Source organism: Bos grunniens, chromosome 22 (assembly GCF_055505025.1).
Source record: "Bos grunniens cultivar Pamir isolate PY7600 chromosome 22, Bosgru_T2T1.0, whole genome shotgun sequence".
NCBI lineage: Eukaryota > Metazoa > Chordata > Mammalia > Artiodactyla > Bovidae > Bos > Bos grunniens.
The window spans coordinates 25,337,587-25,364,331 of record NC_141186.1 but is presented as its reverse complement, the minus strand read 5'-3'; the positions used below and the strand labels follow the sequence as shown (position 1 = coordinate 25,364,331).

The 26,745-nt window shown below is 36.9% G+C and overlaps 1 protein-coding gene across 1 annotated transcript in view; it reads left to right on the top strand.

Annotated features, from left to right (window-relative positions):
- CNTN6 (contactin 6) overlaps window positions 1-26,745 on the top strand; it is a 260,095-nt gene that overhangs the window by 132,299 nt on the left and 101,051 nt on the right. Inside the window, exons 5-6 of the mRNA XM_086366672.1 lie at window positions 10,674-10,877; window positions 12,503-12,605. Coding sequence (XP_086222798.1) covers window positions 10,674-10,877; window positions 12,503-12,605 — 307 coding nt within the window. The remainder of the gene's footprint in view (window positions 1-10,673; window positions 10,878-12,502; window positions 12,606-26,745) is intronic.

Here is a 26,745-nt window from a genome sequence, read left to right as displayed (position 1 = left end):
GGTCTTTACCTCTTGAGATCTCACTCAGCTCAAGGGTGAGCTTTTGTTAACATCCTTCATCACCTGTAACAAAGATTCTGCACAAGTCAGTTTGCAACAGGACTGAAAATGGAGTTTCCTCTGAATTTTTAAAATGAACATAAAACTCTTGAAGCAAAAGCTATTGCATGAATCTGAAAATAAGCAGTCAATAGATCTTCATGAGTGCAGTGAATGAGTCTGGCCTCACATGAAATTTTGTTTAAAAATGACAGGGTATAGAAATGATGCATGTTGTCTAAAATAATTAAAATCACCTTCACTGTGAAATCACAGTTTTATCATATTGAAAGTAAAGCAACATTCTTTCTCTTTATTTTCTGGATATAAAACTCTCAATCCTGGGCTCATAAAAATCGTAGGTTTAAAATTTGTTTTAGAGGAAATGTTCCATTCTTTCCTCAGATACAACTTTTAGGTTTGTTGAACAATTGGATTTATGCCAGTAGTTAGGAGCATCTATGTCTGTAGTAGAAAGATAACACTACTGTTTGAGCACAGCATCTGTATTTGCGTCAATAAAAATATTGACGATTCAAACTAAATTGAAAATCATTCTCAGCAAAGTCTCAAAATTGTGTTCAAGAATAAAGAGGACAATCATATTGTCCTATTGAGAAAACATGCTAAATTTTCATATCTTCTTCCTACCAATTAGTTTTTTTGTTGTTTTTGTTTTTGCTACTTCTAAATATATCACAATGGTGAAGGTAGGTCAAATTGGCAGTGGCAATATTCCTTGTGAATGTTGCTTGAGTGGGTAAAATTTTTAGGTAAATATGCCCAACAGTTTCCTGTTGGCATAATAATAGTGATAATAACCATCATTATTGAACTTCTACCATATATTCACTGAATATTCAAATATTCACTCAAGGAATATTTATTATGTACTTACTAAGGGCCACTCATTTTACCGAGGTTTAGGGATATGGTGGAGAACAAAGCAACAAAGTCCTTCACTCCATGAATCTTACAGTAAAAATTATAATAGAAAATATAAGTATGGCCAGTGATGATAAAAGCATGGGAGAAAAATAAAGAGCATAGGGAGTGGATGGGTGTTGCTGATGTCTTCTACTAAGAGACCAAAGAAGCCTTCGCTGACATTTGAGAAAAGAACTAGAGGAATGAGTGAGACACTGAGAAAAGCAGTTTGGGGAGTAGAAGCAGCACGCACAAAGGTCCTGGGTAGGACTGTGTCCCACATGATGGAAGAACAGGAATGAGGCGTGTGTGGCTGAAGAAAGCTGAGCAAACAGGAGGGTAGATGAAGATGTAGGCACTACTCTCAAATTGTTTTGCAGCCTTTGGATTTTCCTTTGAGTGAAATTAAAATGCACTACATGATAGTCAGCATACAACCAATTAAAAAGTGATTATAGTGATTCAGGTTAGAGTTAATAGTGACTCAAGCCAGGATGAGAGCAGTGGGCAGGTGGAAAGTAGCCATATTCAGGATAAATTTAGAGCGTATAGCTGCAATAACTTCCTGAAAGATTAAATGTAGATTTTAAGATAAAGACATGTGTAAAAGATAACTCCAAACTGAGCAGTTGGAAGAATGAAGTTCCATGTACAGGGATAAGGTCAATAAAGGGGGAGCAGGTTTTGGGGTGAGGGAAATCAGGGATTTGTTTTAAAACATGTTAACTTACAAATGTCTAACTTCAGACCAAAAACTTCCAATAGGCAGCTGAACTGATATGTGTAGGCAGAAAGTTCTGGTCTGAAGAACTAAATTTGGAAGTCATCTTATGTAAATAGTATTTAACACCACACAGTTGGAAATGTATGAGTACCTACTATACACTGGGAGTTTGGGTTTCCCTGGTGATTCAGACAGTAAAGAATCCGCCTGCAATACAAGTGACCCAGGTTTGATCCCTGGGTCATGAAGATTCCCTGGAGAAGGAATAGCTACCCCGTCCAGTATTCTTGCCTTGAGAATTCCATGGGGAGAGAAGCCTGGAAGGCTTACAGGCCCTGAGGTCACATAGAGTTGGACACGACTGAGTGATTAATAATTTCACTTTCATACACTGAGAGCTCAGCTCAGCCTTTGGTATACCCCAGCTCATGTAATACTTTCAAGAAAAATTTCTCCAATTTAAAATAGAGCAACTGTGTTAAAGAGGTTAGTGCTAACTTGGCCAAGATTGTGTGTCTGGAATTCAAAGGATTGTATCTAAATATCACTGCAGTTTTTCCCCTGCCTAATTTTGTCTGGCATAATCTGACCACAGTTCAGTTCAATTACTCAGTTGTGTCCGACTCTTTGCGACCCCAAGAATCGCAGCATGCCAGGCCTCCCTGTCCATCACCAACTCCCAGAATTTACTCAAACGCATTTCCACTGAGTCAGTGATGTCATCCAGCCATCTCATCCTCTGTCGTCCCCTTCTCCTTCTGCCTTCAATCTTTCCCAGCATCAGGGTCTTTTCAAATGAGTCAGTTCTTCGCATCAGGTGGCCAAATACAGCCTATTACCACTTATTTAACCCAGAGTTTCTCAATATTGGTACTATTGACAACTTAGGACAAGATATTTCTTTTCACAAGGCTTATCCTGTGCATTGTTAAGATATTAATGGCATCCTTGGCCTGTACCCACTTGATGTGAGTAGCACTCACTCTCCACTTGTAAGAATGAGAAAATGGCTCTGCTGCTGCTGCTGCTGCTAAGTCGCTTCAGTTGTGTCCAACTCTTGTGACCCCAGAGATGACAGCCCACCAGGCTCCCCCGTCCCTGGGATTCTCCAGGCAAGAACACTGGAGTGGGTTGCCATTTCCTTCTCCAATGCATGAAAATGAAAGGTGAAAGTGAAGTCGCTCAGTCATGTCCAACTCTTAGTGACCCCATGGACTGAAGCCTACCAAGCTCCTCTGCCCATGGGATTTTCCAGGCAAGAGTACTGGAGTGGGGTGCCATTGCCTCCTTTGGAAAATGGCTCTAGACACTGACAAATATCCCTAGATGATCAAACTCACCTCTGGTGGAGATCCACTGGTATTGCCCAGGTCTTACGTTCACTATTTTAAGCTCACCCATGGAGGATGGAAACTGAGGAGGAAACAAGTCTAGTCCTTCTGTATTTTGCCCCATGACTCACCCTGGCTTCCTTAGAATTGGAGCATACCTTGAAATTTATTCAGAAGTTTCCTGGATTTTCATTCCTTCTTCAGGAAGGATTTACCAGTACCAAAGCTGTCCTAGGATTCATTGGAAGCTAGTAACCATAGGAACTCAGAGGGCCTTTACTTAGTGGCTGTCTGTCCTGGAGAAGAAAATGGCAACCCACTCCAATACTCTTGCCTGGGAAATCTCATGGACAGAGGAGCCTGGCAGGCTACAGTCCATGGAATCACAAAAGAGTTGGACATGACTGAGCAACTAAACATTAACAACAAATCCTAGAAACTCAGAGGGCCTTTACTTAGTGGTTGTTTGTAGGGCACAAAGGCAATCATCTCCATGATTCCAAACAGGAGGTGTTGTAAATCTAAAGGCATCTAATAAAGTCTAGGTGGTCAAGCAGTAATTGTGGAACAAATGGGAACTCAACTAGGAGTGATTATAAAGGTGTCGGGCCAGTTTTCTGGCTTGCATCATAAACTTGCTCAGCACCAATATCAATGACTTCAACCCAGAAAAGAAATTATTCTTCTTGGATTAGGTCTTTACCACTGAGCTAGCATAACCATGATTTACCACCTAAGAGCCAGTCACATTTAACCCTGGAGCACTACACAAGGTTTGCAGTAAAGTACACTCATATCGGAATATTCCAAAGGGGGGATTTATCCACTAAATCTGAGCACTGTGCTTCAGATTCTTTATTCTGCTCATTTATTTTCTACCTCAAGAAACATGCTACCAATTTTGAGACCCTTTCTATAGCGCCAGTAGAAGTTCTCAGTGTCGGTGTTTATTTTTATGGGTTTCTTTCCCATGAGATGCTTCCCCTCTAATAAAAATTACATCCCATATAATGGGTATACTTGCATGTATCTTTGTGTTTGTATTTTCAATATCAGAGTACAAGATATAGGGCTATAAAAGATGTCAAAACATAATCAGGCTCTGGGGAAAATAGGATTTTTTGTATGCTTGGCAGAGCAGCCGATAGTATTCAATTGCTTACTGCAGATCTTCCATTTCTAATAATAATAAAATTATAGAGGATGGTGTCAGTGTGAAACTACAGACAATGGCTCAGTGAAGACCAATTATCCTTCAGTTCTAATGTTCATGCTGAATCATCACAGGGAAAATACATCACAATCATTAATAACAGATAAATGTCATAGATGGTGGAGAAAATATTTAAAAATTCAGCGATTTCAACTTAAGTGGCTCATGAATTATACATTTAATTAAGAAAAGCCAAATGGGAAGGATTTTAAACTTCCAATTTGCAAGGTATTTTTCTTCTTTCCCCATTAAAAAATATACAAATTAAGCACAGCAGTGGCTGATGATGGGAAAAAAAAAAAAAGATAAAGGCCCCCATTGCAGGCTGGCTGTTTGGATGAATGGGAAAAGGCAGGCAGTGGGGAGAAGGCAGCAGGGCAGGATGAAAAATAATGGTGACAGGAAGGGCTTGCAACTTTGCACCTTCACTAGTTCCCAGAAGGGTGCAAAAGGACACCTGGAGTCTAGTCTCAGAGCTACTGTCGTCTTCCTTTCTGCTTATTTGCCCGTAAACTGAGGGGGTTGGGCTGGAAGAAATTTCAGGTCCCTACCATTCCAGACATGCCATGAATCTGTGAGTCGAGGAACACACTCTTCTACTTCCTACACACCACCTGAAGGGAACTATACAAGGTGACCACCATTCTATCAAGCCTTCCCTAGTGTGATCTCCCAGAGAAGACTGAATTTTACCAGCAATGATTTTCAAAGCAGAATTGCCTCACTACCAACACCCGCTGGGAATCTGTTATCAATGCAAATTTTCTGGGCCCTCCTCAGACCTAATGATTGAGAAACTCATTAGTTTATGGTTTTCCAAGTCCTCCAGGTGATAGTGATACACATTGAAGTTTTAAAATCTCTGCTCTAGAGAGACCTTCATAGAGAGGAGAATTACTAACTACAGGTTTTGCAGGTGTGTTCTCTTCCCTGTTAATAGTAGCTATAAGCTTGTTGGAGTAATTTTGAATAGCAGGTTAATCATTTATTCTACAAGATTCTGAGGAATTCGAACCCATGATGGGCAATATGATAGGGGAGGGAATGTGAAGAACAACTGGCCTAGATGTGAGAGGGCTCAGATATGCAGGGAGCTGGGATTTTGGAAGTCTGATGGCAAGAAAGAAGGATTAGACATTAGAAGGACAAAGGTTCAAGTTCTATCCCTTTGTACATGTTCACAGTATAATTTGGGGAAATTACATTTATACCCCTAGCTCCAGTATCCTTCCTATAGGGAAGGATATGTAGTAGCAGGCATATTTGCAATAGCCAATTAACCTCACAAAACAAACTGTAGGAATGATGAAACAAGTATGAAACAAGTGCTTCTATTTTTTCAAAATTATTCCTTATGTCATCTTCCTTATTTCTGAACACATTCTTCAAGTAGCTTCTAAATATCCCACTACTGAAGAAGGATACACTACATGTAGGAACAGATTAGAAAGCTTTAGTAGTAAGGTAAAAATGAATTCCCCTAGGGAGAGGTGAAAATTATAGTCTCTGGCCCCAAGATTATAGGGTAAAAGTATACAAAGATTTCCTGAGCACCAGTGGCAATGTGTAATTTCTGTTGAGCGAAAGGAGTTGCTTTGGATTTCAGAGGGCTAGAACTTATTCCTCTTCCCACAGAGGCATCGATGAAAGATACCTAAGCTGAACAGAGCCCTGGGAATTTGCTCAAGATTTGTCTTTATTTCACAGAAGGTTCGAAAGATGGAGTCACTGACAACAGGGAAACCTGAACTACATTTTTTCCCTCCTCTTTATACTGAAAAAAATTTTACTATCTAGGTGGCTCTCCAGTTTCAAACAAAACCCTTTGAGCATCTCTCTGGTGAAGACAGAGCAACAGGCTTAGAAGTGAAGTAGCAAAGGACATCAGCAAAAAAAACTCAGACACAAGAGCCTATATGAAATGATACAAGACTCTAGTAAGGACTTGCCAAGAAACACACACACACACACACACACACACAAAGATTCAATACCTGGGAATGGGACAAGAATGTCAAAACATATTTTAAAAAGAAGCGAATTTTATTTATGCATAGTTGACCTTAAGGGCTTCCCTGGTGTCTCAGACAGTAAACTAAAAGCATAGACTCAGAAAACTCGAAGGAATGTTGAGAGTGGAGTAAACCATTCATAGAGACATGGGTTTAGCTTCCTATCCACTGCAAAAATAAACTTCTTTTGCAACACCTCAAGCAATTCTCATCCATTCTCTACTCGATCATCTCTAATGATTGAAAACTCATTATCTCCAAAGTCTTCTGCTGGTATAGCTCTAAAGTTTGGACTGATCTTCACTGTATCTTAATGTAGTCAAACAGCATACTATAATGTCCACAAGTCCTACTTTTGCCTTCTGGACATCAATGGAGAGAACTTTTTTTTTTTTTAACCCTTTGTGAATGTCATAGCCATTTGACCTATGAAAACAACTCAGTTATTTTTCTCCATTTCTGCCCTCCAGGGTCAGAATCTAAGTTCTTACCACTTTCTTTGGTATTAACTTCTGGACTTGGCTACATTTTGGCTATCTATCTCAATATACTTGAGATTTCAGTTCCCTCTCAATAATGGGTACTCTGAACATAGTATTACAATTCAACTGCAAGATATTTGTAGGCTGTTGAAAATACAGATTCCATGGTACTTCACTCAGATGTTAATAAAACAAATTGCTAGGGTAGGATTAGCTATCTGCACTTTAACAAGTTTCCTAATGTGCTCTGAATAAAGCATAATACTCCAGTCTGACTAGTTCAGAGTAAGAATAAAGAACATTAAAAGAATAATACTGTCCATCTTTTTTTTTTTTTAATAAATGATAACCCATTCTTGTCTTTAGTTTTCCTGGCACATTATTCATCCTGTTGTTTATTTTTCCCATTTGCACAATTACATAATAATTAAATATTCAAATATGGCAGGCACAAATTACATAGAGAAGTCTTCTGTGTTTCTTTCCCTTCTCTTGAGAAAGCCACTGTATACATGCCTAGATTTTTAAATTTAAAAATTTGCAGAAACACACACACACATAAGTTCTCATACATGTAAATGCATAATTTTTATGAGATCATACTAAACATTTTTATTTACAATATACTTTTCATGTAATAACATGTCTTAGATTGTTTTTCTTCTTGAACACTAATTTTATAGGCTTAATGACACTTTGTGAATTTTTATATTTCATGCTTAAGTGGCATTTTTGTTGCTGTTCATCCTCTTTGTTATATATTTCTGTCACATCTTCTTCATTCCTGAGAATGATACCAGAGTTCTGGCTATTTAGATGAATTTATTCTTACTGAAATAATTTATGAATTGTCAGAATTTAATACATTGCAAATACAATATATAATTTAATACACAAGTGATTTAATTTAGTCTGTTTTTTGTAAACTCATTATTTTCTTCTGTCTCCTTTCTATCTTCTTTTCTTTCATTCTTTAAAAAGAATCTGGTTCCCTAAGTATATTGTTAATGTGTTATCTGGTTTTTTTTTCCTAGTTTGAAAGGGAAGATAAAGATGCCAAAATTCACACATTTCCACTTTCTCAAGCACCTTCCCAGGTGGCTTAGTGAGTAAAGAATCCACCTGCAATGCAGGAAATACAGGAGACTTAAGAGACCTGGGTTTGGGTCTTCCCTGGGTTGGGAAGACCTCCAGGGAAGATCCCCTGGAGGAGGTCATGACAACCCACTCCAGTATTCTTGCCTGGAGAGTCCCACGGACAGAGGAGCCTGGCAGGTTATAGTTTATAAGTCACAAAGATTAAAACACGATTTAATCTTTAAGGTCAGACACGATTAAAACAATAGAGCGCACATGCATTTTCTCAAGAGCTTTTGTATATGGATCAGATTTAAGGTCAAAATAGCTTTCAATTCATATTGCTTCATCATCCCTCTAGAGAATTTTAAATCAGTTCTATTCGTGAAGAATGTTTCAGGTTGTCTGCTTCTATCTGAAGAGGACTGCTAGAACATTATAGAAATAATTAGCTTTCAATTTTTTCTTTTTTGTCTCTGCCGTGTCTTGCTTCTGCACTAGTTTTAACATAAGTACGGATGACAAACATGAACTGTGACCTCTGTCTGGACAAGAGGCTCCCAGGTGCTTTAACTGTTCTCCTGTGACTGTGACTTCCAAATGTGTGATGTCCACGTTCATCTACAATTGAAGACATTTTAACCATCATTAGTATATTTCCCCTTTTCACCCCAGCACCTATATCTTCCACATGTTTGGGGAAGGGGTCATTTTTGAACCAGTTAAGTTCTTCCACTTTCCTTGACATAAGTTCATTTGTATCTAGTTTTCACAATACATACAATTTCTTAACCTTATTAGTACCACACTTACAAAACCTTAATACATGAGACTATTTTCCTTTGCTCAATGATGCATGCTGGCTAAGTGACTTCAGTCATTTCTGATTCTTTGTGACCCCATGGACTGTGGCCCGCCAGCCTCCTCTGCCCATGGGATTCTCCAGGCAAGAAGGCTTGCCATGCCCTCCTCCAGGGGATCTTCCCGACTCAGGGATCGAACCCTCATCTCTGGCATCTCCTGCATTGGAAGACAGATTCTTTACCACTAGTGCCAGCTGCAACCCCCTTGTTCGACGATATCTAGATAAAATTTAAAAAATGACAACATAGTTTTCTCAGAGATGTATACCAATGCTAACTCTCATATATTGCAGATAGAGATATCAACTAGTGTAACTGGAAAATTCTTTTGTAGTTGTTTTTTTTTATTTTTAATTAAGTAAAACATACATCTACCCTATAGTTCACGTCTAGGGACTTAACAAAGAAAAGTGAAAATGTCCACAGACAGTCTTAAAAAATAATGTTTATATGAGCCTAATGCATTGGATTGGCCAAAAATGTCATTGAGGTCTTTCCATAACATTGTATGGAAAAACCCAAACTAACTTTTTGGCCAACCCAATATAATGGTCCCCAAATGGAAACAATTCTAATAATCTTCAACAGGAAAGCAGCCAAACATATTGTGGTATATTCATAAAAATGGAATTCCATTCAGCAAGAGAAAGAAAAGAAGTACTGATAGTCACAACTACATAGGGGACATTAAGATACATTAAACAAACCAGACACAAAGCAGTACATTGGGAGTTGGAGGCTGATATGCACACACTGCTATATTTAAAATAGATAATCAACAAGGACCTGCTATATAGTACAGGTAACTCTGTTCAATACTCTGAAATAACAAGAATAGCTACATGTATAACTGAATCACTCTACTGTACACCTGCAACTAACACAACATTGTTAAGCAACTAGATTCCAGTATAAAAGTTCAAAAAGAAGTGCATTCTGTTTGATTCTGCTTTTATGAAATTCAATAACCTATGATGATAGAACTCTGGTAGTTGTTACAACAGTAGAGGTTGACAAATAAGGACATAATAGAATTTCTAAAGATGAGAATGTTCCATAATTTATTTTAGGCTGGTGATTTCATAGTGCTTAGATTGTTACAATTAACTGAACTGAACACTTAGGATTTGTGCATTTTATAGCATGATAATTATATCAGTTATATACGCCTCTATATATTTATATTCATATTTATATATAAGATTTCCAGAGGTTGATTGATGTTCAGCAAAAATGATATGTTCTCTTTCATCTTCACGCTTTTGTTCTCTGAGCAAGGTTTGTTAATCTGTTGCCTGGATAGCTCCCATTCATCCTACTAGATTGAGCATGGATTTCTTTTCAGAAGACTTTTCTGACCACAGATCATTCTAAGCTCCTCATCTGGGTTCCGATGCTTCTGCCAAAGTACATATCAGCCCACACTGAGATTATCCACACTAGTTGTAATCAGTTTACTAGGTGAAGTTTTATAAGGCACAGGTTTTGCTTTGATGTGTTCTAAGTCCAAAAATGGTCACAAAAGAGATGTTCAGAAATTGTGTAATAATTGAATGAATGATTCCAAGTGGTAGGGTCCCTGAACTTACACCTTGAAGTAAAATTTTTAGCAAACACCCTTAAACATGATTAATATGAGCATCCTTCTGATTACATATTGAGAAGCACAGCTTTAATATGAGCACCGATGTAGAAATTCAGTGTACATTTTGAGCCCATAATATTTTATACCATATAGCTTTCCTTAATAAGTTCATCTACTTGTTCCCTTGACATCTCACCATCACATCTTTAATTACACAAAGCCAGTGATGGACAGGAAAACCACATTATCCAAATTGGGAAATACTGAATTAAAAACAAATAAAACAATTACATCAGGATGACAGGCACAAACTGGACAAAGAGGGGCACAGTTGTATTCTATTTATGGAGAAGTAGGGCACAGAACTTTCAGATAAGAATGAATACAGTAAGGATAATACTTATTTTATTCTGTTTACAGATTTATCTTATGCATGGACTTTCAATGATAACCCCTTATATGTTCAAGAGGACAACAGACGGTTTGTATCACAAGAGACAGGGAACTTGTACATTGCCAAAGTGGAGCCATCAGATGTTGGCAACTACACTTGCTTCATAACAAACAAAGAAGCCCAGAGAAGTGTTCAAGGACCACCCACTCCGTTAGTACAGCGCACTGATGGTAAGATGATGAGTTATCTTAGGGATAAATTTTGTCTGTGAATTTTGAAACTTGGGGATATCTGTAGAACTTTCTGCTTTCCTCTGTTTCAGTGGAGCCATAATATCTAGGAGTTGAGGTTTAATTCACAAATATGATGAAAAATCACATATTGTCAAAAATAATAGAAAACTATATAATTAATCCCCATGGTATAGTACAGATGATTCTGAGAATGCTATGCCACTTCCTCTCTGGATCTGAAACAGATCCTTTCTTTGTTTAAGAAATATTTTATTAAAAAAGAAACAATGTTTGAGAGAGTAGTTATGTGTGTGTGAATGTGTGAATGCTGACAAAATGATTCATTCACCTAATATAGTTTTGATGAGCATATGATACAGCTTTTCTTTAACACCACTTTCTTTTCCGTATTTGTCTCTTTTGTTCACCCTTTTATTTCCTAGTTGGCAAGGCAGGAAAACAATTCACATCCAAGGAAAGTAAATCAAGTCAACATTAATAATGAGCATTCCAAAGAAAAATGAAACACAAAATTCATACTAATTATATTTCTCCAAGAAACATAATTTAGATTGGTCTCTGATGATTTTGGAGTTTAGTCAAGCCATAGCTGGTACAAGATTTAGAGCTAGAAAACCTAAGAAAGTCATCAAAGTAGAAGAATCCTCTAGTTGATTCTTTAATTAAATATTCACAGTGGTAAATGTAAAGATGGAAATATCTGTTGATGCGTTTTCTGATCAGATTCTGGACTTGTAATACGTCTATAGAGTTTTTCTCCTCTCTAAGTTCAAGAAAAGCAGGAATATAATTTAATGATGGCTAGCAGAATCATGGAATTAGCTCCATACAGGGAGTTCTTATGACAGAGCTTTTATAATCACTAACTATTCAAATATATTTGCATGGTCTTAATTTAGAATTCATCAACCACTGGACTTATTCTGAAGTCCAATTTCTCCCCTTCAGTGAGTGCTCTGTTCATGATCACAAGAGCTCCTAAGCCAGTAATATGCATAGAAACTATCATATTGGCCTTTTTCCTCCCTATCTACCTACTTTCTTAACTTCTCTTCTTAATTCCTTCATTATTCCATCTCCTCTATTCTTTTCAATACATTTATGGTAAAAATATACAAAAGCATCATACATAATACTAAAAAAAATATCTTCTAAAAGTAGTCACTCAAGAAATATCACATGTCAAGGAAATAGAAAAAACAAAATTTACCAATTTATTTGAATGAAGTAGTACTCTGTCTTTTCAACCACAGCCTCTTCGAATGTTTAGAATGATTAAGTTCTAAAAAAGGAAGTATTTTTATTTTATAAAAGAATTTATTTTATTTTTAAGATGCTCTTGTGGAATACAGGGAAATTTGGAATGCATTTATTCTGATATTTTGGTATTATATCTTAGGTATTTCTTTTTTAGGGGAGAGAGAAATGAACTAATTTTTTTAAACAGCATCATGAAGTGATGCTCTCCATCATTCACCATCAGTATAGAAAAATATTGTTAACTAAAGAACAGAATAATCACATTTTGATAACTAAAGCATTTGCTTCATAGAAAATCTCTGTTCTTTAGAAATGCTGCTAGCTCTTTTGGTATTTAACAGGTGTGATGGGGGAATATGAACCGAAGATTGAAGTGCGTTTTCCTGAAACTATTCAAGCTGCAAAGGATTCATCTGTAAAACTGGAATGCTTTGCCCTTGGAAAGTAAGGTTGTTTTTTCTTTTTCTAATTGTTTTAATTAATACAAACAAACAAATATTTTGGTATTCAAATGTTGCCCTATAGGTAAATCAGCAAACATTTTAAAAGCTGGGCAAAAGGGGAACTTTCTGATTGGACTTTAAATAAACATGTCTAATATTAATGCTCTAAAAATGATTGGGGAGATGATTCTGCCAAATGGGCCAATATTTACTCTAGTTTAAGCACAGTGTCAGCCACTTAGGCAGCACATTGCAAAGTGATAAGTGAGCTAGCATAAGATGGCAAGCAGGTCACTAAATTTTTGATGTATCCTTTACTCTATTTTCTTGTACATCCAGAAATATATTACCTGGAGTGTCTCCTTGCTTAATTAATCAACAACTCTTGTAAATGAAAAACCTGCACAGCTAGTTTCCAAAATAAGGCAAATTAAAGGCCATTGTTCATAGTGGATAATTAGAATTGAGCCAAACCTGTCCTGGTAGGGGAAGCATTTTGCTTTACTACTCAGATAAGTGTTTATAAGCAATAAGTTTGGAAAGCTTTAAATCCAGCTACATATATATATATTTTTTTCATGGAATGTTCAGAACTGCATTTTAGCAATATTAAAACTTCATTTTGACACCCATAAACACCAGTAACCAAGTAACAAAGTGATAAAATTCCACTTTAAAATATTAATATATATATGAATTATCTGGGGGATAGCTAAATTGAGATTCAATAGATTTGGTGTGCTATCTGATTTCTTCATTTCCAACAAACTCCTAGGTAATAGTGATTCTTCTTGCCTATAGAATATACTTTGAATAGTAAGAGACTTTACTCTCAGCACCACTTTTAAGTGCTTCCTATAAATCCAGAATCTATTCCTCATGTGGGCCTCATATTCAGAAATAATGATTTACATTCAAAACTATGGGAAACATCCTTAAAAGTCTTCATCCTATTATTAAGCAAATATGCCAAGCAATCCAAATAATGTTTGTTCGTTTCTGTGTGCATGCTCAGTGGTGTCCGACTCTTTACAGCACTAAGGAGTGTAGACTGCCAGGCTTCTCTGTCCATGGAATTTGCCAGCAAGAATACTGGAACAAGTTGCCATTTCCTCCTCCAGCGGATCTTCCACACCCAGGGATGGAACCAATATCTTCTACATTTCCTGGATTGCAGATGGGATTCTTCACCACTGAGCCAGAGCGGAAGCCCAATCCAAATAATGCTGGTTACTAAATATTTTGTAATCAGCATTATTTGGCTCTGTTTCCCTAGTGGCTGAGTGGTAAAGAATCTGCCTGCAATGCAAGAGCAGCAGGAGATATGGGTTCAATCCCTGGACTGGGAAGATCCACTGGAAGAGGAAATTGCAACCCACTCCACTATTCTTGCCTAGAGAATCCTGTGGACAGAGGAGCCTGGCAGGCTACAGTCCACAGGGTCGCAAAGAATCAGAATTGACTGTCAGTTCAGTTGCTCAGTTGTGTCTGAGTCTTTGTGAGACCACGGACTGAAGCATGCCAGGATTCCTTGTCCCATCACCAACTTTGGGAGCTTGCTCAAACTCGTGTCCATTGAGTCGGTGATGCCATCCAACCATCTCATCCTCTGTTGTTCCCTTCTCCTCCTGCCTTCAATCTTTTCCAGCATCAGGGTCTTTTCCAATGAGTCCGTTCTTCGTATCAGGTGGCCAAAGTATTGGAATTTCAGCTTCAGCATCAGTCCTTCCAATGAATATTCAGGATATCCTCTAGGATAACTGGTTTGGTCTTCTTACACTTCAAGAGACTCTCAAGAGTCTTCTCCAAAAACACAGAGTGCAAAAGCATCAGTTCTTCAGTGTTCACCTTTCTTCATGGTTGAACATCCATACACGACTACTAGAAAAACCATAGCTTTGACTAGATGGACCTCTGTTGGCAAAGTAGCGTCTCTGCTTCTTAATGTGCTGTCTAGGTTGGTCATAGCTTTTCTCCCAAGGAGCAAGCATCTTTTGATTTCAAGGTTGCAGTCACCATCTGCAGTGATTTTGGAGCCCCCCAAAATAAAGTCTGCCTCTGTTTCCATTGTTTCCCCATCTATTTGCCATGAAATGATGGGGCCAGTTGCCATGATCTTCATTTTTGAGTGTTGAATTTTAAGCCAGATTTTTCACTCTCCTCTTTTACTTTCATCAAGAGGCTTTTTAGTTCTTCTTCACTTTTTGCCATAAGGATGGTGTAGTCTGCATGTCTGAGGTTATTGATATTTCTCCCAGCAATCTTGATTTCAGCTTGAGCTTCATCCAACCCCCCAGTATTTTGCATCATGTTCTCTGCATTAAAAATTAAATAAGCAGGGTGACAATACACAGTCTTAATGTACTCCTTTCCAAATTTGAAACCAGTCCATTGTTCCATGTTGAGTTCTAACTGTTTCTTTTTGACCTGCATACAGAATTCTCAAGAGCAAGGAAGGTGGTCTGGTATTCCCATCTCTATAAGAATTTTCCACAGTTTGTTGTGATCCACACAGTCAAAAGCTTAGTGTAGTCAATAAAGCAGAAGTAGATGTTCTTCTGGAATTCTCTTGCTTTTTCTATGATCCAATGGATGTTGGCAATTTGATCTCTGGTTCCTCTGCCTTTTCTAAATCTAGCTTGAATACCTGGAAATTCTCAGCTCATGGACTGCTGAATTTTACACATCTGGCCCCATAGTATTTGTTCAATAAATAATTATAGATTGTTTAAATTATTTTAAGAGACTGACAATTGGGAGTTTTGTCAGTTTTTGTTTATTTGCCTTGAAAGATATGATGAACTTTCACCATTTTCAAGCTTTCTCAGAAATTAAAGTATATAAAACACCATAAAATAACAGCAAAATACTTTGAAAATTTGTTGATTTATTTATAAAAGAAAACCAATGAAAAATAGTATCTGAAAAGAATATTAATAGTTTATTCTATCATGTTTAGCATCAGGAAATATAGATTACTGTAATTTAAAAAATACTCACATAATTAATAAATGAAAAATATTGATGCTAGTTCTCAAGAATCTCATGTAAATAAATTTCATGTGCTAATCATTTATAGCTAAGAATTTATATGATATGCCTAATCCTCTTAGTTGTGCAGGGTACCTCATATTTTTATTATATTTGAGGAAGATGATGAGGATCAAAGGATGTAAGTAACTGGTTCAACTTCATGCTTTTGATAAGGAAGAAAGGACACTTAAAATTTAGTCTCACCTGATTTTAAATTCTGAACTTAGAAACTTTTGAGTAAATGGTTAAGATAACTGCTCTCCAAGTTAGAGGAGGCAGATTGAACTCTCAATTTTCTCAAGAGTTGTCTAACAATCGGCAAGCATCCTTCTTAACTGTTATGAATTTCCATATCCTCATGCAAAAAAGATTAAAATGATATCTATCTCCTGTATTGTTTTGAAGATTACAGTGTAAAGATATGTAAAAATATGGCAAATATGATGTACAAAATAAAAATCCCTCAATGATAAAGTGTATGTTCATTGTTAAGTTTGTATATAAAAGAGCTGATGCACATGAAATAAAATTAAGGAAGAATGGGAAAATGATGAGAATTGCTTCACTGTACCTCTTAGAAAATCGTCAAGGAAATAATTGATTTAGTGGAGTATGTCCCATAACATTTTATCTGACAAAGTTAATCATTCTTGAGATTATATTTATCAGAGCTATTGTTAAAATGGAATTGAAATGCCTCAGTGTTAAAATGGAAAGTCTGAAGCATCCACAAGGACATAATGATAGTGTTAAAACGTTCTGCGTAAGAAACATGTATTCTGTGTAACTGAAGTGCAGACATAGTTTTCATTTCTTCAGATGAACAGAATGTAGATGAAAATCCTTTATATATTTGGAAAATATTATGCAAATGTTAGCTGCTGCTGCTGCTAAGTCGCTTCAGTCGTGTCCGACTCTGTGCGACCCCAGAGACAGCAGCCCACCAGGCTCCCCCGTCCCTGGGATTCTCCAGGCAAGAACACTGGAGTGGGTTGCCATTGCCTTCTCCAGTGCATGAAAGTGAAGTCACTCAGTCCTGTCCAACTCCTTGCGACCCCATGGACTGCAGCCTACCAGGCTCCTCCGTCCGTGGGATTTGCCAGGCAAGAGTGCTGGAGTGGGTTGCCATTGCCTTCTCCTGAAAATGTTAGCTACTAACAAAAAAGACTTTTTACTGCCTGTGCCCTCTGCAGTGGACATTTACCAAATACTCTACTGACTTTTCTGAATTTGCAGCATTAACATACACACAAACAATGCACTCCCTAGAAAATTAATTAATTGATAAACATAATTAACAATCTGAAAAGAGCAAAATCAACCCCCCTTTTAAATGATAAATATCTATTTGCAGGTCTATTGCCAAGTGTTTTACAAACTATTGAATGATAATTATAAATCATGTTCTCTGACAACTCTTTATAAAAATATTGCATGCAATACTTGATTTTGTTATATTTTTTTCAAACCAATATGTTCCAAACAATGTTGGGACTGCTTTGCACAAATCCTTTTAAATCTCCTCATTCACCTTCTGAGGTACAACACTTCTCTGTAGTAAGTTGGATACACCCCAAACTGAAAAAGCTAATTGGTTCAGTGAGGAACAAAATCAAGAGTTCTTTCTCTTATCAACAATGTTTTTTGTTTTTAATTTTATTTTATTTAACTTTACAATATTGTATTGGTTTTGCCATACATCAACATGAATCCGCCACAGGTATACACGTGTTCCCCATCCTGAACCCTCCTCCCTCCTCCCTCCCCGTACCATCCCTCTGGGTCATCCCAGTGCACCAGCCCCAAGCATCCAGTATTGTGCATCAAACCTGGACTGGCGACTCATTTCATATATGATATTATACATACTTCAATGCCATTCTCCCAAATCATCCCACCCTCTCCCTCTCCCACAAAGTCCAAAAGACTGTTCTATACATCAATGTTTCTAAACACTTTTGCTAACTAATTACTGACTACTGTTTATGCTATAAATTATACATTCATTAAACTAAGGTTTATATATTTTAGTTAATGAGAAAGGAGTTGAAGTAGAGGGGGGGTAAGGAAATTAGTAGGTGAATAAGAAAGAGGAACACACACACACACACACACACACAAAATAACATAAGTCATTCCCACATCATATTCACCATTTTTTTAAAAGGACTTTAAACAGTTCCTGAAATACAGACTGGTTTTCATGAAATATTTGTGGAAATATTTCCTAAGTAGCTAGGAAATAATTCCCTTTATCCTGGGAATATTCCTTCTCTTGAATGGGCAGATTATTTTGGAATTTATCTTGCTAATTGGCCTCTGAGCTTCCTAGGTCTGTGGTTTGGTAACTGTCACTAATTTTGGAAAATTTCCAGTCATTCTTACTTCAAATATTTATTCTGTTCATTTCTCTCTTTGCTCTCCTTCTGGTGTTCCCATTAGACATCTGTTTCACCATTTGTAGTTCCCCCAGTTCCTGGATATTCCATTCTTTCTTTCTTTCTCTTCACATTTTAATTTGGGATTTTTCCATTGACATTTCTTCTCATTCACTTACTCTTTCCTCATGCTCAGTCTACTGGTAAACCTATCAAAGACATTCTCATTTACATTACAGTGTTTTTATATCTATCTCTTCCTTTTGATCCTTTCTTAGAATTTCTTTTGTTTTCCTGCTACATCAATCCTCTGTTCTTTCATGCTGTCTGCTTTTTCCATTAGAGCCCTTAACATATTAATTTTAATAGTTTCAAATTCCCAATGTGATAATTTAAAAATATTTGCCGTATTTGAGTTTGGTTCCACTGTTTGCTTTTCTCGGCAGAATGTACATTTTAATTGGCCTTTTATATATTTTTGTTGTTGTTAAAAACCTAGTAGGATGTAATAGGTAAAAGTAAGTGATTTTACTCTGGATTTTAGTGTAAACTTCTATGTTTATCTGGCAAGGAGTTAGGCTGTGTTTACTGTTTGCCATAGCTGTGGTTTCAGAGGCTGAAACTCCCTCTTGTTTTTCTTTCTGTTTTCCGTTATCTTCAGGTTTCCCTAGAGACTCTCTTAATTAGAGATTGAGGTCTGCAGTTTCTTTACCTATAACCCCTAGCCATTTATTCAGAAGACCTATTGATATATGAATGTCCGTGTTAGCTAAGTTTAAAATCTCAGTAATTTATGGATCTGTTTCTGTTGACTGTTTTTGCTTTTAATCATGATTCCTATTTTTTTATGCTTTTCAGGCTATCTAATAATTTAATTTAATTAGAGATATAATAAATATTATGTTGTTAAAAGCTGGATTGTTGTGTATTTTTTCAAGTATTGGATTTTATTGATAGGAATTAAGTTGTAGTGAATCTGCTTGACCTTTCTGTAGCTTATTTTTAAACTTCCTTGAGTATGGAGTAGATGTTAGTCTAAGGCTAGTTTATTTCTAAGATGTTTCTTCCTATCAAATGCTCTAAATGTTTACTATCTCTCTTCTCTAGCATGTTAGAACTCTAACATCTTTTAGCCCTGTTTGTGCCCTGAAAATTGTTCTTTGCCCAGCCTCATTTCTCATTCTTATGCAGATTTCTGGAGCACTTTCTTTTTCTAGTCCCATTGTCTCTGATACTCTGCTCTGCAATCCCAGCCACTTCAAGGCACCTTGTGTCTCCTAACTCAGTGATGAATGTAGTCTTGTCTTATTTATGCTTGCTTCTTCATTCAGTGTTCTGGAAAGTGCCCGGAGGTAAAAACCTGGGATATCCATGGCTTACTTCGTACATTTCCCATCCTTTAGGGATCATAGTTTTATGCTGCCCATTGTTACTTCCCTGGAATCAGGTTTGTTTCCCATTATATTTGTCCAGTTTTCTAATGGTTTCTGGCAGGAGAGTAAATGCAGGTCCAGTTAATCCAACAGTGCTAAATTCCAGATTTTTTTTTTTTAAGGCTAATTTTGAAAGTAAAAAGGTGAAGTTTGAGAGATGAAATAATTGATATATGTAAGTTTTAAATTTGCAATTCAAATGAAAAATCATTGATTCTGACTCCAAAACTCATGCTTTTAGCCATTTGATACTTACATCAAATTATCTTTTTAATATACAAATTAATTCTCCATGTGCAGATGCAGTTAGCCCTCAGTTCTGTAAATGTTTTCCTTTAAAAGGCTTGAAAATTTTCAGCAAAAACGTAAAAAAGATGTTATCTGAGAATGAAATTATGGATATTTCATTATGGATAGTAATTATGGATAGTAAAATTATGGATAGTAATCTGCAATTACTAATATTGCAGCAAATAACAAGTTTAATTTTATATATTAAAGTTTTTGATAATTCAAAAGATAACCTTTTCAAAATTCATTATTTTTGAATGAGAAGAAAAAACTCTCTCTAAAAATCAATCAGGGCCATTGCGGAGAATACACCCCACTGGTTTATATGTGGCAATGGTAATAGCTACTATTTATAAAAATCTAGGATAGATGTTTAGGAAGAATACAGAACACATACCAACCAACCTAGGGGGCTACTGCAGTCATGCAGGCAGAGAGTGTGGAGAATGAGATCTATGAAAGGCTGGCTAGAGTGTTTACTCAAAGACCCTAACTATCTTAAACCACCATGGGCTAATGTGAATATAGAATAATTGAGACAAAACTTCAGATACCTGCTTGAACTTTAATTATTATGACTTTGGGGACATGTATCTCACTTTCTATGTTGGAGTTTCAGAGCTGACATGATCACAGCTTTCAATTCTCAGTTTTGTCTCATTTGTTTAACATGGCAGACTCTTAATTATCTAAGCTGCAAATTAATTGTATTGTGAAATACCCTGAGAAACTCCTTGGATAGGTGCTATTCAAATATAGTATGATTTACTGATAAATCTCTGTGTCTCCTTTCAAGAAAATATATGCCTTTATTCTTAGTAAAGAAGTTAAACTGATATAATCATAACTCTTCTAACACTCTCATAAACAACCAAACATATATACTTTTCTCTTTTTTTTCTTAATAACTTTGCTGTCAATGCTCTGGAATGCAAATAAAATTAGTCGCTTTACTCAAAGTTCCTGTGTGTTATGAAGCCTTCACACAGAGGGATATATTTATGTATAGACAATGATATTTATGTATACAGGTATATCTTATTCATTTTTTTCTAATTTATGAAGGAAAAGATACCCCAGCTTAGCTATTAATGTTAAACAGTAAATATGAAGTCTCACCAAGATGTTGTTATCCATTTCAGAACTTTCAGATGAAAGAGCAGCTATTTGACTTTGCTTTCTTTTACACATATCTGAACATCACTGTTCATCACTGGACATCACTGGACATCACTGAAGAGCATACCACAGAAAGATTGCTCAGGATGCTCAGAATGACAGTAGCATTTTAACACATTATTAGTTTTTAGCAGAAACTAATGCCTGCGGTATTAATACATCTCTGGCCAATAATATGTTAATATTCATCTAGGTGAATTCAGGGTTTTCAGGATTTTAACACTTGCTTTAAAAAAATTCAGAGAGACATCTTAAAAATTTCCCATTTGAATGTCAGGAACACATGTATACCCATGGCGGATCCATGTCAATGTATGGCAAAACCAATACAATATTGTAAAGTAATTAGCCTCCAATAAATAAATAAATTTTTTAAAAAAAGAGAAAGAAAAAAATAAAAATAAAACATTTCCTCATTAAGTTAAATGGATAGAGAGTAAATTATTTTCCTATGAGTAGCCTGTCCTTTTTGTCCCACAATGTAGTATACTGAAGGTACTCTTCAGATTCTTTCTAACTGCTTTGTATTTTATCATGATTTTCTATTGGTTTGCATGAGATGATATGGTAAATTCCATGCAAATATGAGAACTGACAAGCATTCAAGCCAATCTTTGAAAAACTGAAAGACAGCAATCCTCAACAAAGGAACACATAAACACACATTCATCATAGGGCTGAAAGTTTTATCAGTGGATTCACTAACATTTCAAGGAAACATGGTGTTCTAGAAAGTGTATAGGCTTTGAAGAGATCAGGGTTTAAATACTCAGTCCCCCTGTCAAGTTCCCCTGGAGAAGGAAATGACAACACACTCCAGTATTCTAGTCTGGAGAATCCCATGGAGAGAAAAACCTGGTAGGCTACAGTTTATGGGATCGCAAGAGTTGAACACGACTTAGTGCTATCTTCCTTTTCTTTCCCCTGTCAATAGCTGGACCACTAGGATCAGTTTCCTATCTGTAAAACAAAGGCAAAAACTAGATGGATGAATAGATAGGTAGGCAGGTGGACTATAGAGAGAATAGGATTAATGTAAAGTGAAAGTGAAAGTGAAGTCACTCAGTTGTGTCCAACTCTTTGTGACCCCATGGACTGTAGCCTACCAGGCTCCTCAGTCTGTGGAATTTTCCAGGCAAGAGTACTGGAGTGGGTTGCCATTTGCTTCTCCAGGGGATCTTCCCAACCCAGGGATTGAACCCGGGTCTCCTGCATTGCGGGCAGATGCTTAAATAATTGTAAATGTCACCACTCCCTTATCATAATCCCTAGCTTATAATAGGCAATCAATACATAATAACAATTAATAAACTGTGGTACTGTAATTGTCAGTGGTGCTTTGACTGAGAAGGTAAAAAGGAATACACAGGAGGGAGAGAAGGGATTTCTGCATTATATTTCTTTGCTAATACAATCCTCAAGGACTTGCTCAAAACAATGGATTTAGCATTTTAAAATAACGTATTTATTCTTGATGAGGATTATTGACATCCCCTCATTCACTCACTTGGCAAATTAAGCTCCAGTATCTATTAACTTAGTAAATATGCATTGAATATCTTATTCAGTAGTTAATTCCTTTATGTCTTCACTCAGTCAGGAGGAATTCTGACAGCAGATGCTGGGCTAGGCCCTGGGGATATAAAGATAATAGAAAGACCCCAGGGAGTTCACAGGCTACTGAATATAGGATTGATATAACAATATGGATCACACATTTTTTTTTTTCCCCTAGAATCTGTTCTTTCCTTACAAACGTTCAATGAAGGAAGATTCAAGAATACTCTCTCTGGGAACTTGCCTGATTATCTTCGCTCCAGGTTACTCCTTTTTAAATTGAGACTGGAAAGAGTTACTCTCAATTTCTTTGGTAGAACTAATAAGAGACTGTTTTTGAAGGAATTTTTTTGTGTGTCTCTGAGAAATAGAAGATTCTTGCCTCTTTCTCTCCTACTTCATTAATACCCCTTTCCCCCCAAAATTTTAAAATAATGGCTTTAGAACAGAAAAGTCAGCTGACAGTATGGTAAAATCCCATATAATACCACACAGTTTTCCTATTATTAATGCTTTAAATTAAGATGGTACTTATGTTACAAATAATGAACAAACACAAATATGTCTTTATTAACTAAAGCCATACTTTATTCAAATTTTCTTGGTTTTACTTGATATCCTTTTTAATTCTAACATTCTATCCCAGGTACCATATTGAGTTTTCTTGTCTCCCTGGGGTCTTCTTGGCTGTAATTAACAATGTCTCAGACAGTTATTGTTTTTGATAACCCTGAGAGTTTTGAGGAGTAGTGGTCACTTTTATTGTGGGATGACCCTCTACTGGAATTTGTCTGCTGTTTTCCTTAACTTTAACCTGAGGTTATGGGTTTTGAGCAAAAAGACCACAAAAGTAAAGTGCCATTTTCACCCATCATATCAAGGTTATGACTCTATCAATATGATCTATGGCTGCTAATGCTGGCCTTCATCACTTGGCAGAAGAAGTTTTGTCAGTGTTCTCCACTGTAAACCTACTCATTTTTCTCTTTTTCCATTATTGAGTCTTTGGAAGGGTCAAAGTTTATGGTTCATACCTAATGAGTAAAAGGTCATGATTTACTTCTTCTAAGGTGTGAACCTATGTAATTTATTTAGAATTCTTCCTCATGGGAGATTTTTCACTTCTCCATCATCGTTTATCAATTTATTCAATCTTTTATTTATATCAGTATCACATAGTGGATATTTATTTCACTTTTGGGTTATAATCCAACACTGCTTTCTTTTCATACTCAAATCATTTCAGCATATTCTTTGTAAAACACTTTAAATCTCAAAAATATACAAGCAACTCCTACAGCTCAACTCCAGAAAAATAAACGACCCAATCAAAAAATGGGCCAAAGAACTAAATAGACATTTCTCCAAAAAAGACATACAGATGGCTAACAAACACATGAAAAGATGCTCAACATCACTCATTATCAGAGAAATGCAAATCAAAACCACTATGAGGTACCATTTCACACCAGTCAGAATGGCTGCGATCCAAAAGTCTACAAATAATAAATGCTGGAGAGGGTGTGGAGAAAAGGGAACCCTCTTACACTGTTGGTGGGAATGCAAACTAGTACAGCCACTATGGAGAACAGTGTGGAGATTCCTTAAAAAACTGGAAATAGAACTGCCTTATGATCCAGCAACCCCACTGCTGGGCATACACACTGAGGAAACCAGAAGGGAAAGAGACACGTGTACCCCAATGTTCATCGCAGCACTGTTTATAATAGCCAAGACATGGAAGCAACCTAGATGTCCATCAGCAGATGAATGGATAAGAAAGCTGTGGTACATATACACAATGGAGTATTACTCAGCCATTAAAAAGAATACATTTGAATCAGTTCTAATGAGGTGGATGAAACTGGAGCCTATTATACAGAGTGAAGTAAGCCAGAAGGAAAAACATAAATACAGTATACTAACGCACATATATGGAATTTAGAAAGATGGTAACAATAACTCGGTGTACGAGACAGCAAAAGAGACACTGATGTATAGAACAGTCTTATGGACTCTGTGGGAGAGGGAGAGGGTGGGAAGATTTGGGAGAATGGCAATGAAACATGTAAAATATCATGTAGGAAACGAGTTGCCAGTCCAGGTTCGATGCATGATGCTGGATGCTTGGGGCTGGTGCACTGGGACGGCCCAGAGGGATGGTATGGGGAGGGAGGAGGGAGGAGGGTTCGGGATGGGGAACACATGTATACCTGTGGCAGATTCATTTTGATATTTGGCAAAACTAATACAATTATGTAAAGTTTAAAAATAAAATAAAATTGGAAGAATAAAAAAAAAAAAATTTTTAAAGTATATATTATGAATACGTTTCCAATTAAACAATTTTCTGTACCTTCATATGGAATGACAGTGGGGCATTCAAATGTGTATTTTCAGCCAGTCTCTTACTGGTGGATTTTCAGTTCAGTTCAGTCATTTGGTTGTGTCTGACTCTTTGTGACCCCATGAACCAGAGCACACCAGGCCCCCCTGTCCATCACCAACTCCCGGAGTCTACCCAAACCCATGTCTATTGTGTCAGTGATCCCATCCAACCATCTCATCCTCTGTCATCCCCTTCTCTTCCTGCCCTCAATCTTTCCCAGCATCAGTCTTTTCAAATGAGTCAGCTCTCCGCATCAGTTGGCCGAAGTATTGGAGTTTCAGCTCCAACATCAGTCTGTCCAAAGAACACCCAGGACTGATCTCCTTTAGGATGGACTGGTTGGATCTCCTTGCCGTCCAAGGGACTCTCAAGAGTCTTCTCCAACACCACAGTTCAAAAGCATCAATTCTTCAGCGCTCAGCTTTCTTTATAGTCGAACTCTCACATCCATACATGACTACTGGAAAAACCATAGCCTTGATTAGACCGACCTTTGTTGGCAAAGTAATGTTTCTACTTTTTAATATACTGTCTAGGTTGGTCAGAACTTTCCTTCCAAGGAACAAGTGTCTTTTAACTTCATGGCTACAATCACCATCTACGGTGATTTTGGAGCCCAGAAAAATAAAGTCTGACACTGTTTCCCCATCTATTTTCCATGAAATGATAGGACCGGATGCCATAATCTTAGTTTTCTGAATGTTGAGCTTTAAGCCAACTTTTTCACTCTCCTCTTTCACTTTCATCAAGAGGCTCTTTAATTCTTCACTATCTGCCATAAGGGTGGTGTCATCTCCATATCTGAGGTTATTGATATTTCTCCCGGCAATCTTGATTCCAGCTTGTGCTTCTTCCAGCCCAGCATTTCTCATGATGTACTCTGCATATAAGTTAAATAAGCAGGGTGCCAATATACAGCCTTGATGTACTCCTTTTCCTATTTGGAACCAGTCCACTGTTACATGTCCAGTTCTAACTGTTGCTTCCTGACCTGCATACACGTTTCTCAAAAGGCAGGTCAGGTGGTCTGGTATTCCCATCTCTCTCAGAATTTTCCACAGTTTGTGGTGATCCACACAGTCAAAGGCTTTGGCATAGTCAGTAAAGCAGAAATAGATGTTTTTCTGGAACTCTCTTGCTTTTTCGATGATCCAACAGATGTTGACAATTTGATCTGTGGTTCTTCTGCCTTCTCTAAAACCAGCTTGAACATCAGGAATTTCATGGTTCACATATTGCTGAAGCCTGGCTTGGAGAATTTTGAGCATTACTTTACTAGCGTGTGAGATGAGTGCAATTGTGTGGTAGTTTGAGCATTCTTTGGCATTGCCTTTCTTTGGGATTGGAATGAAAACTGACCTTTTCCAGTCCTGTGGCCACTGCTGAGTTTTCCAAATTTGCTGGCATATTGAGTGCAGCACTTTCACAGCATCATCCTTTAGAATTTGAACTCACTCAACTGGAATTCCATCAACTCCACTAGCTTTGTTCGTAGTGATGCTTCCTAAGTAAGGCCCACCTGACTTCACATTCCAGGATGTCCGGCTCTAGGTGAGTGGGAGTGATCACACCTTCATGATTATCTGGGTTGTGAAGATCTTTTTTTGTACATTTCTTCTGCTTATTCTTGCCACCTCTTCTTAATATCTTCTGTGGACATTTATTTTCCTTCTATTTTGTTTACATTTTTTGTTGTCATAAATAATGATGAAATGAATATTCTTGGGGCCGTATTTTGTCCATCTGCATGCAAACCTCTTCAGTATAATTTTAGAAAATTAAATTATTAAATAACAGGAATGTAAAAGCTAAAGTTTCTGATATGTCTTGGCAAATTCTCCTCGAGAACAACTGCAGAGGGTCCATTTTCAAATGGACCAA